Source organism: Pelodiscus sinensis, chromosome 23 (genome assembly GCF_049634645.1).
Source record: "Pelodiscus sinensis isolate JC-2024 chromosome 23, ASM4963464v1, whole genome shotgun sequence".
Taxonomy (NCBI): domain Eukaryota; kingdom Metazoa; phylum Chordata; order Testudines; family Trionychidae; genus Pelodiscus; species Pelodiscus sinensis.
In genome coordinates this window covers 14395121-14407283 of record NC_134733.1, presented here as the reverse complement: position 1 = coordinate 14407283, position 12163 = coordinate 14395121, and the positions used below count along the sequence as shown (strand labels likewise).

Sequence of the window (12163 nt, the reverse complement as noted above, 5' to 3'; positions counted from 1 at the left end):
CCTGGAGGACCCTCGGAGAGATCCTAATCTCCCTTTTCTGTGCAGTTCCCAATGTTGATCTTTTGCTGCCTGTGTGCAGGCCTGTATGTACCCAATTAAACCGCCTTTCATCAAGGTCAATGCAGACAGCGCCTCTAAGGTGACCAGACCAACGAATCCAGGCAGCCTCTGACGACTTGCAAAGGAAGATCAAAGGCAGCCTTTTGACAGAGAGGCAGGGCAAGTCAGAAGGCAACATCCTTTTGATTTAAAAGGGTGGGGAGGGGGGAGAAGAACCACATGATAACGTAGTACAGCATAAAGGTATCACACAGGAGTCTGGGACGACCTGCAGAACTCAGGAGCAGTGAGTGATGTATGTCACCTCGAACAAGGGTCAGCAAAACCTTTCTGCCACCCCATCATTTAGTCCAGTGGCGCCACATATTTCACAGAGTTGCAAGGCAATTTAGGTTGCTTAAACATACACGGGTCTCTTTTCTGCACTGGCAAATGGTAGGTTTAAAATATCTAAGTTATGCTTCAGGGCAGGCTTAAATTTGTAGCCTGTCATTTGCACCCGAACTGGAGGCCCAAGCTGAAAATGGGGAGGGGCGGGGGAAGGGCAGGAGGGGAAGGACTGGTTCGGCAGAAGTCAACAGAGTGAGGGGAGCAATTAGAAGAGAGGGGGACAGTAACTCCAGCTGAAATCTGAGAGAGCAGCAAAGGTGCCAATGGAAGACAGGGTCTCTCCTGCAGCTTCCTCCAATGGCAAAGGGGGATACACACAGACATGAGAGTGAGCAGGGATCTGAGGAGTTGATGGGGGGGAATAGGGATGTGGGGTGAGGGCAGGAGGAAGCCTCCACTCCTGCCTCAACTTGTATGTGCTTCAGCCAGGCTGAAGCCAAATGGCAGCACCATGGGGAACCTTTCTGGGTTCCAATGCCCAAGCTAGCATGAGGCCGAGGACCCTTTCTGACTTTCTAGAGCCAAAAGAATGGTAGTGTGCAAAACTGGCTATAAAGGAAAAGGGCTGATTGGTTGAGTTACCTCTGAGTTCACAATGTCCCCAGTTAAGACACCTAACTGTTCATGTGGTCAGGTCTATCATCTAGTGTACGTATAGACTACAGGCTTTTGTCGACAGAGGCGTTGATGACAGACAACTGTCGACAAAGCTTCTGTCAACAAAGAACGTCTGGACTACATCCAGTTCTGTCAACAAAGCAAGCCGCTTTGTTGACATGAGAGTGTAGACACAAAGGATAGTGTAGATGCAATAACGCCTTCTGTCAACAGAACTCTGTCGACAAAAGGAGTTATTCCTTGTAGAATGAGGTTTACAGCCGTCGACAAAACTGCTGAGTTCTGTCGACATTATGTCGACAGAACTCGGCGGTAGCGTAGACGCAGATATAGTTTTGTCAACAAAAGTTTTGTTGGGTTCATACTTAAACTGGGGATTCAACCTCTTTATTGTTCCCCAAAATGACAGCACATACCGCTTGTAGCACTTGTAAATAAATCTGTTAATTTGAATTAAAATTAATTTTAAAAGGGGTCCTTTAAGAAATTTACTAGCTGTCAGCATCAGGCCTGCTTTGTCTCCAATTATCTTAACAATGGAATAACAGATTGCCCATGTAATTAAAACTCCTTGAAATCTCCCACAGAGGCTCCATTTCAAGAAATCAGAATGTGATTTAGCTAAGTTCTTGATTGTTACATTTAAATGTTATGTGGGGTCTGGTTACCAGCTCAGGTCACTTAGCTGTTGTGTCATCAGAAGGCTAGATGGTTGCTTTGTGTAGGGTCTGCAAAAACAATTAAGCAATTATGCTGAAAACCCAACTAGAATTTAAAAGAATTCCCAACCAGATGTGAAGCCAAATTTGTCCCCTTTTTATTAAGCACTTCCCCTTTAAATATTCTTACTAGTAAACCAGTGTTAAGAACTGATAAATCTCATGTTTCAGGGCATCACTGTGTTACACAGTTAGTTTTCTGTATTACAGGATACTGAATGCTTTTTGCTCAAGAATTACGACTGGCCACTTTTTTGACCTGCAGTAGCAAAACTTGTATCTTACCATGGAACTGCCTAGGTTTTTGCCAGTCACAAGAGGGCCATCCTTAGGCATACATGAAACATGCAGCTGTGTAGGACACCCAAAAATTTGAGGCACTACATCTTTAGGTGCCCCAACGCACCAATGTGTTCTTGTACGCCTAAGGCTGTGCCTCTGGTGGTTCCTCTCTGGCCCCTCCCCGGGACTGCTCTCTCCTGTTCACTGCAGGTCTTCTCCATCCTAGGGATGTTAAATTTAGATTAATTGGCTAATCGAATAGTCCATGCAATTTCAAAGTACCACAGGCTCCACACAGTACTGCCGCTTTGAAACACGGTGTGCAGCCTGGCCCAGCTGGCCCCGGGCTCCATGTGGCGCTGACGCTTTGAAGCACCCTTCCTCTTCCCCTGCCCTTGCTGCCTCTTTCTGATAGAAGTAGCAAGGAGGAGGGGGGAAGCGACTAGTCGACTAGTGCGTCGACTATCCAATAAGCATTTGCTTATTGGATACTCAATTAGTCAACTAGTCATTCACATCCCTAGTCCATCCTTCCGCCCCCTTGTGAGCCTCTTGGCCAGCAGCAGTCAGTTAGTGATGGCTGCCTGCTGTCAGACTAGTTGCAAAGAGGAGCCCCCAGCCTCTGCATCTCTGCTCCAGCCCCAGATCCCTGGCAGGAGCCATGCGAGGGGAGGAGAGACGCCCGAGGCCCCCATCAAAAGCCACGCAGGAGAGGGGGAAGAGAAACCCCAGGCCCTTGGCAGAAGCCGCATGATGAGAGGCCCTCAGTTGCATAGGATCCTGTAATTTGTAAGCACAGCCCTGAGTCACAATGATAGTGGGCACACAATCACTTGAGTTCTCTCAGTATTGTGAAAACAGAATTTCCAAATACTGAAACCAAGCTGTCAGGAAAGAGCTACAAGAATAAACAATTAAAAGGGGGAAGTCAGAGAAATCTGCTCACAGTCATAAAAATTCAACCATCATTTTAGCCTTGGCACTACACATTCAAAAATAATAGTTTAAAAGGTGGGAATTTTAATTTCCGAAAGATGTGTGCCACTCAAAAGTGATTGTTCAAATGGCTATTAGTTAAGGCTTGTGTAAGCACTTCCATTATAAACCTCTGGGGGTTTTTAAGAGCTTATAACTGGGCCATAAAATTTCATTCCAGGCTGAAATTTATCATGAAAGGGTCTGCCAGGAAGGAATCCATTCATTCAAATGTTCATGTGTCATAATCTTAAAGCAACAACATAGGCTCCTAACCCTAAAAACTGTCTGGACATGGAACTCCTAGTGGTTTCAATGGAGCTTCCGACCGAAGTGAGCTTGCAAGACTGGGTCTTAGAATCTGCTGATTTGGGCCGTTGTTTTGTACTTATAACATTTTAACAACAACATTTTCTCAGACTTGGAGCTGAGTGATGCGCTAACCTCCCCCACCCAATTAAGCCCACCGCTTTCAATGGCTCCTAATGGGATGCGAACCAGCACAAATTTCACATCTCTCTCCACAGCGCCTTCAGAGCTCCAAAGGAGGAGGCCAAGTCTCAATTCAGCCAAGAACTTATGCACGTGCTTAAAGGCTTGGCTGAATAGGGACGGACTTATGCGTGTACCTAAATTATGTGTTGAATCAAATCGGGGACAAAAAAGAAAAAACAATCAACAAGATCTCACCCTATGGTCTATAATTTAGATGAGACCTACAAATACATCCAACAAAACAGCCCAAACCGTTTGCTTTATAGTTCTATTTTTTTGCAAAGGAGGCAGACACATTTTTTACAGGGAGCTGTTCACAGCCAGGAAGCAGAAGTTGTCTGTTGTGTGTGAAGGGCAGGTGGTAAACATTGGAAGTCATTTCTAATACACTCTCCCGCTGCCACTGATATTTACTTTTCATTAAACATTCTGACGTCTAAGAGCGAACAACTCAGTTCAGTTGCAACATTGAGACTTATATGTTTTCTAAACGTGCTACCTTATGTTCTCTTGGGTAAGTGCTACACCAGGATGCGGCGAAGCATAGTCATATAGTCCTAATAAGAAACACATCTGATAAAGTATTTAATGAAACGCTCTTGCGTGCCCTTAGATTTGAGCACCGGAGAGCATGGCCCATCCTTCTGAAATGTTTGGAAAAAGCCTGGCACAGTGTTTCTGAAAGTGTTCTATGGAATCATTCTCAGAAAGATATTAACGGGCCACCCCAGTTTGTTTATTTACCAGTGCCGCGGCCACGGAGCCTCGTGGCTCCTATTGGCTCCATTTTGTCCTTTGCACTCAAGGGGAGCCACAGGAAGCGGCATGGGCCGGACCATGTGAGGCTCTGTGGCCGTGGCGCCAGTAAATAAACAAACTGGGGCGGCCAGTTAATGTGTTTCTGAGAGTGATTCCGCAAAACACTTTCAGGAACACTGGCCTAGCACGTAGTGGGCATTATAATAATAATATTTTCGTATTGGTCATCTAGTTCTAGAACTGAACAGGAATTTTGCACAGAGCACCATGATACTTGCTGGGCTGTTATTTGCAAGCTCATTCAATTTCATGCTACGCAACTTGAAATCCCCTGGACAGATTTTGATCTCAGCCTCACTGGTATAAATCCCGAGTAACTCCGTCAACTTCAGTCAAGTTATTCTGGACTGAAACCAGGACAACCAGGATCAGAATCCAGCCCACTGTATTTGTGCCCAGCAACATCCTTCTGTAGAACACACACTTCTTTCAACTCTTCCATGCCAAGAGGTTTCGCAGTCACCACCTGTTCTTTATTAGCCATGTGCAATGATTTGTCTCTCCTCCAGAAAACAAACAGCATATGTCTGGTTCAAGTGCTTCACTGGCAAATAGTGAAGTTCATATAAAGCAGAAGTTAGAACATGCATTCCTCTCTTCTCCATAGAGGCAAATAATGTGGCTAGACTTTTAAAAGGGCTAGATAATTTCATGACCAAAAGCAATACTTTCAGTTATAGTATATATATGAATATAAAGGACAGTCAACTCTCATATTCCCAGGACAGGAAGGAATTTTCCGACTTGTGCAAAATATTGTAATAACTGGCTATCGATTTTGACCTTTCTCAGGTATTGATCATTGTAGGGTAGCCTATCAAAGTGGGATGGCAGTTCCTGTGTGTTCCCTCTCTCTCCTTATTTTATTCTTTTTAAGCAAATCTTTGTCCTCTAAGGTGACTTTTAATATCTAAATCCCTCCCCCATTGATTAAAGGTAAGAGCCACCAAGTCACTCTCGCAGTTTTAGACCTTGGTCCCACACTCCATTATGAGCATGCTTAACATTATACAAGTGAACAGCCCAAAGGTTCCAATGGAAATACCCACATGCAGAAATGCTTGCAGGATCAGGGTCTTAATGACATTGCATGGACATCTACAAACCCACCACCCACTGATTAGCCTCATTTAGGAGCACAGTGGTTTTAGAAAAAGCAGACCTAAAAAAACATCTTTAGACAACAGTAATTGCATCCTTTTAGAGGAAGGAATGACTGGGTTTTTTTCAAAGACAGACAGACAGACAGAAAGGTTCACATGCATGAATGTTATTTCATGTCTAACTGCATCCATATACCAGTAATGTGTATCATAAACTCTTAGCCTACCATACAAAGAGGGTGCCCCAAAATGGTACCTGCAAGAGGTCTCTCGGAAGGAGATGTTTAAATCCCAGTGGGTGTGTATCCTGTTAAACAAACAAACAAACAAAGAGGTAAGTGACACTTGCTGAACACGACACCTCCTACAACTCAAGACCCACCCTTGATCAACACCAGCCTTGCATATCTAGCATGCTTCTCTGACCTTAGCCCGCCTTGCCACCTCTGTGTTCACTGTAAGCTGAGCTCTTGGATAGCTGCCCAGGAGAGATTCAGATGACATCCAGCTGATTGGCAGACCTCCCACAGCCACCCACAGCTGGTTATGTGTTTCTGTTGGTGGTACACATCTGCACATGCCCCAGTGCATATAACAAAATTTATTCTGCACACAGATGGAAAATAGAGGTAACATTGCCTGCCACCCCACCACCGTCCTAAATGCAGGCTGCTGCCCTGGGAGCCCATCACAGGCTCTGCTATGCAGTCAATTAGAGCCCTGTGGTTGACTCCTCTCTCCTGCACACAGTCACATGCATACGCTAGGAGGGTGGAGGGGAGGTGGAAAGATATTGTCTCCGCTAATAGGACAAGCCCATGGGGAGTGAAAAGGCTCAGCACTGACACTGCATTAAGGAAAGCCTGTATATCCAGCCCCCTCCCCCTCCGTAGCTGTAAATAAATGATTAGCTATTTCCCACCTCAGAAATTAATTTGATATATTCTGTCACTCTGCCTGGTGATGAGCTGGAGCAGCAGAACCAGATAAACAACCTCCTTAACTTAGACCCAGGTAGGAAGCTCAGATTTTCTTCCTCTGCCGTCCTCTTGGTGGGCACTGCCCACTCTGATCAGAACAGGCTATGTTAGAGTCTTTTCCCATCTGCTGTAAACCAGGCCCAGAGGCACCTGTAAGTGTCAGCTTCACCTGGCAGCTTCCAGAGGATGGCAGCTTCCACGGTTTCATCCGGCCAATAGGATGGAGAATAATTCCCAGCCACCAGGGGCCCAAGTTTTCAAAGAAGTTACATGGGACATCTGTCTGCAGGCAAAACATGTACCACCACATCTGCCTGCGAAAAAACAGCCTCTGCAGACACAGGTTGCAGAGAGTGCTAAGCAGATCCATCTGCAAAGAACGCACATGGTTGGAGCCTAATGCACATTCGTCTAACAACGGACATCGTCTCTCCCTCTCCCATTCCATCTGGCCTTGATTCAGCAAAGCACTTAAGCATCGTACTTGAAATCCATCCAGTTACACCAAGGACCTAATGCAAAGGCCACTGGACTCGACCGGAGTCTGCTGACTTGAATCAGGCCAGAAGGCACATAAGCGAGAGCAGTGAAGTCAACGGGACTTACGCCCGGGGTTAAGTGCTCTGTTGAAAAGGGATGGATTCCAGTTTGTACTTAAACTGGATTGGGTTGAATTCAAGTGCTTTGCAGGACTGGGGGCATCTGCTTAAATTCTAGCTCTAGGTAAAAGCAGCACTGAACTCTCTTTGAATTAATCTCATATCCAAAGTATAGGGGTAACTAGGGACCTTATTCCTACTAAGAGAACATAATCTGTGTGTGCTTCCTTCCTATATGACTCACGCGGGAAAGGGAGTGGTTTCTTGTCAACTGGCATTGTGGGGATTCTTTGGTATTTAGGATCCATGTTTCACCCATCAAACCATGCTCAAAAGTGTATCTATTAATTCCACTAATTGCAAACCCAATTTCTTGCCTCCGCCTCCCATTCAACCGCTTAGGAAACCTGTTCCAGATTTCCATTTTCTTGGTCTCACAGTTGCAGACAAAAAGATTACCAGCGCATCAGATATGCTAAGATTACAGCAATAAAAGCTGTAGCTTTGACTTCATAAACCACCAGGTGCAAGGAATGGGCAGCCATTTCGCAGGGATGGAAGCTAAAGGTCTTAAAGGGTCTGATGCAATTATTATGGCTCTAGTGAAATTATAACAGTGGGGGAGGGACCCCATTCACCTTGTCTGGAACATGGAGGTTTTACATAAGATGTTTTTTTCTGGGATGAGATTGTTTGGTTCTTTCTTTCCAGATTTAGATTTCAATTTATTAAACAAGACAGGTTGTAAAAATGAACAATTCCCACAAAGCTCTGATCTAGGCTGAGAAAGGCCTGGGAAACTGGTATTCATTTTGCTCTGTGCAATAGCACAAAATCGTCTACACTTAAAGTAACTCCACCGATTCCAAAACAGTTACCCCTGATCGGCACTGATAGGAGAGCAAACTCAAGTCCTGGGTTTTCAAGGTTGGGTAGAGATTTCTATTATTATTTAGTGATGCAGCATCAGATCTCCCAGCACAGAACTCTTCACACATGCTGACTCTTGCTCTTCACACCCTTCTGATCTGTCACAGGCCTACTGTCTGCCTTTCATCTTGCAAATCCTGTGTGTGTGGTGGAAGTGGACTCACTTCCCCGCCCCTATGTAAGTTGGTTATACTACTTCTTCTTGCTGCTATTCAAGGCAAACAAAAATGTGGCCCTATCGTTTATAGTGCACAGAGAAGGGTGGAAAGAAAGAGATAGCTTGAGAGAGGAAGAAAGAATAGGATCTGCCTGATTATAAACCTTAAACTCAGGTGAAGTTTACAAACTTTTCTGCAAACATAAGCCAAAGTCAGAGCTTTGGGTGAAAAGCTTACAAAACAGGGTTTTGCTAAAAAATTCAAGCAAAACTTGGAGGTGCCAGTGGAGTGTTACTTTGAGTTTTGGGGTTTGTTTGAATCCAAGGCTCAAAGCAAAAGCCCACGTGAATCAAATAGCACAGAAAGATCTGTCCTGCCCCCAGCAGAGCCTTCCACACAGCTCAAGGAGATTCCACAGATTCCAAGGCCAGAAGGAAAAATCGGTGTAATCCCCCAGTCTAACCTCCTGCATAGCACAGTCAGGGCATTTCTCCAAAATGATTCCTACAGAGGATCTTTTAGAAAAACATTCAAACTTAATTTAAAAATCGTCAGTGAAAGAGAATCCACTATGACCCTTGGTAAATTATTCCAAAGGTGAATTAGCTGTTAAAAAGTTACACCTGATTTCCAGTCTGAATTTATCTACCTTCAACTTCCACACCCATTGCATCATGTTATGCCTTTCTCTGCTAGAATGAGAGCCTTAAATACCGTATATACTCGTTCACTAGCCGTTTGTTAATAAGCTGAACCCCAAGATAGACAGGTAAAATGGAAAAACTGTATGACCCTTTTATAAGCTGACCATGTATTTCAGGGATTGGCAAACTTTGGCTCCTGACCCATCAGGGTAAACTGCTGGTAGGCCAGGATTCCCTCAGCACCCAGTGGCCAGGGTTAGCTGTTACTGGCCAAAGGATGATGAGGGAAGCGTTGTGGGCCTAGGGATGTGCTGGCTGCCACTTCCCATACTTTCCATTGGTTGGGAACTTCAACTTTTGGTCTAGACCCCTTAGTAAGGTGACCCACATGTGATGGTTTTCCCCTCAATGCTTTGTGAAAATTGGATTATGAATATAAATATGCATAACTAAGAAATGATTTTAAACTCTACTGAATGATTGAAAGAATATCTAATACGTGTCATTGTAGATCAGGGGTCGGCTAACTTGTTGTCCAGCCCATCAAGGCTAAGTCGCTGACAGGTCAGGATATTTTGTTTACCTGAAGTATACGCAGTTTGCTGTTCCCAGCCAATAGAAGCTATGGGAACTGGCAGCCAGCACATCCCTAGGCCCATACCGCTTCCCTCATATGTAACCTATCAATTTTAATGTTACATCCTGCTGGATCTGTATGTCCTGTTTCGGTGCATGTATCATTCTTGTATGTACAGTTAGAAACAGTATGAGACTGTGTATAGTTTTAAATGTGCTAATGAGAGCCATTACTGGGGTGGGACAGCCTTAATGACTAGGTGATCAACTTAACAACTTGTAAACAGACTTGTTTGTCCTGTAAGTTCAAAGGTGACTGGACTAGTAAGATGTGACCACATCCCCTGGTACTGGGATTTCATTTTTGACCCAGGTAATTTTCCATGGAAGAGGGAATGTCCTGGGGAGAAGACTATTTAAGCAAGGGAAAGTTATGAGGTCTTTGTCTTTGGCTGGCATGATATACTCTAAAGAGGGCTAGGGACTCAGGTCAAGATAAAAGAGGTAGTCTCTGATGTGAAGAACAGCTCTTTAGGGTAAAAATCTGCTGTTTCGTAGCCAATTAGAACTAGCTATGCATCTTCTTTTCTTTTTAATTTAGTAACTCACTTTGATCTGTCTGTTTTCACTTGCAACTACTTAAATCCTACTGTTTGTACTTAATAAAAACACTTTTGTTTACTATCAGGCCAGGTGTAAAAAATTGTTACCTGGGAGTGGAGGGACAACCAGTGTGCGTAACTCTCTTTCATTGATAAAGAGGGCAAACATCCTCATGTGCTTTCTTTGTGTATCTCTTTTACTCAGAGAAAGATGGATTTATTTGGGGGATTGATCTCTTTTGAGGGTTGGTTTCCCGGGAGTGCCCTAGAACTTCATTCTCCCAGAGATGAAGTGGCTCAGAGTCTGTATTACTCTTCAGGGGGACAGTAACTCCAACTCTGTGGCTTGACTAGGGGAGACAAGAGAATTTGGCCTAGCAGGACAGGGTAGTGGGAAGTCCCAGAAAGCAAGAAGGCAGATGTCACTGGCATAATCAGCACACAGGGGAACAATCCCAAGGGGTCTTCTGTGACTGCACCCCATCACACTCTGCTCTTTGATGCTTCACTTTTTTACCAAAAATTATCAACTTATGAATGAGTATATATGGTAATTATCCTCCATGTAGGTACTTACAGGTTATAACCAAGCAAATCCTTAACATTCTCTTTATTAAATTATATTGATTGCTCTTCTTGAGTCTATCACTGCAAGACAGGTTTTCTAATTCTTTAATCATTCATGTGGCTCTTGTCTGAACCCTCTCTGATTTATCAACATCCTCTTTGACCTGTGGGCACCAGATCTGGACACAGGATTCAAGCCGCAGAGGCATTCATGCCAAACACATTTAGATCCTTGAGTTTTTCAGTCCAGTCCACTTCCCTAATTTCCCTAATTTTTTAAAAAGTTTACCCTGTTGAAATCAAGAACCCTAGTTGCAGACCTATTTTTATTCTTCTGTTTAATTTAAACTGGATTAAACCATGGTTGCTCAAACCAAAGTTGTCCTATTCTTCTGTGGTGTCTTCACTACTTACCAATACTAACTCCAAAACAGCATAATCTCTTGTTGGCTCAGCTGATTATTTGTTTGCCACCATTTTACCAACAGATTCAGGGTGCTCTGTCAGTGACCTGTCCTCGTCTTTATTTATCACCCTCCCTCCCAGTGTTTGCGTCATCCACAAACTTTATCACTGATACTTTTATGTTAGGAGCAGAGGAGCCAGCAAACAATCAACTGAGCCAACAAGAGATGATGCTGTTTTGGCGTAAAACCTAAACAAACACCTGGCCTAGTTTTTGACGAGGTTAATGAGAACACTGGGGCAGTGGATGGGTGGATAATGAGAATAAGGATATAGAAGCAGAAATTACCACATCCAAGACGAAAGCCAAACTTAAACACTTTAATGGGACTAAATCGGGATATCCAGATAATCTCTATCCAAAAACACGAAAGGAACCGGCATCGGAAATTGCAAGACCAATAGCCACGATTTTAATGAGTCTGTGAACTTGGGGATCATATCTTAAAACTGGAAAAACTTAAAACACAATGAATAGTCTAGAGGCACCTTAAAGACTAACAAAACATGTAGATAGTATCATCAGCTTTTGTGGGCACAACCCACTTCTTCAGATGACAGGACTAGTGGGTTGTGCCCACAAAACCTCATGATACCGTCTACCTCTTTTGTTAGTCTTTAAGGTGCTGCAAGACTATTCGTTGTTTACGTTTTTCCAGTTACAGACTAACACAGCCAGCCCTCTGAAAATCTTAAAACTGGTGAGCTGCAAATACCGTATCTATATTTAAGAAAGGGAGGAAAGGGGGTCTGGGAAACTACACACCTATTCATTTCACTTTAATTGCATGCAGAGTCTCAGAACTTTTGAAAATGAAAGTAGTAAAGGACATGGAGGTAAATGGTAATTGGGATAAAACACAACATGGATCATGCCAGACCAACCTGATCTCCTCCTTTGGAAGGACAACTGATTTTCTAGACAAAGGAAATGCAGTGAATCTAATTTACCTGGATTTCAGTAAGGCATTTGATATAGTTCCACATGGGATATTATTAGTTAAATAGGAGCCATTGGGGCTTAAAGTGAGAACCAAACAGTGGGTTAAGAACTGGTTATAGGGGTTAAGAACAACAATAGGTCATGCTGAAAGGTGAACTGCCAGGCAGGATAGAAGTTACTAGTGGAGTTCCTCTTGGGCTTAGGACCAATCTTATTCAACATTTTCATTAATGACACT

General features: G+C 43.8%; 1 protein-coding gene across 12 annotated transcripts in view; it reads right to left on the bottom strand.

Moving 5' to 3' along the window:
* SAMD11 (sterile alpha motif domain containing 11) overlaps positions 1-12163 on the bottom strand; it is a 324237-nt gene that overhangs the window by 108347 nt on the left and 203727 nt on the right. For all 12 annotated transcript variants that reach the window (XM_075906866.1, XM_075906863.1, XM_075906862.1 and 9 more), the window contains one exon: positions 5718-5768. In XM_075906866.1, the coding sequence (XP_075762981.1) occupies positions 5718-5768 (51 nt within the window). The remainder of the gene's footprint in view (positions 1-5717; positions 5769-12163) is intronic.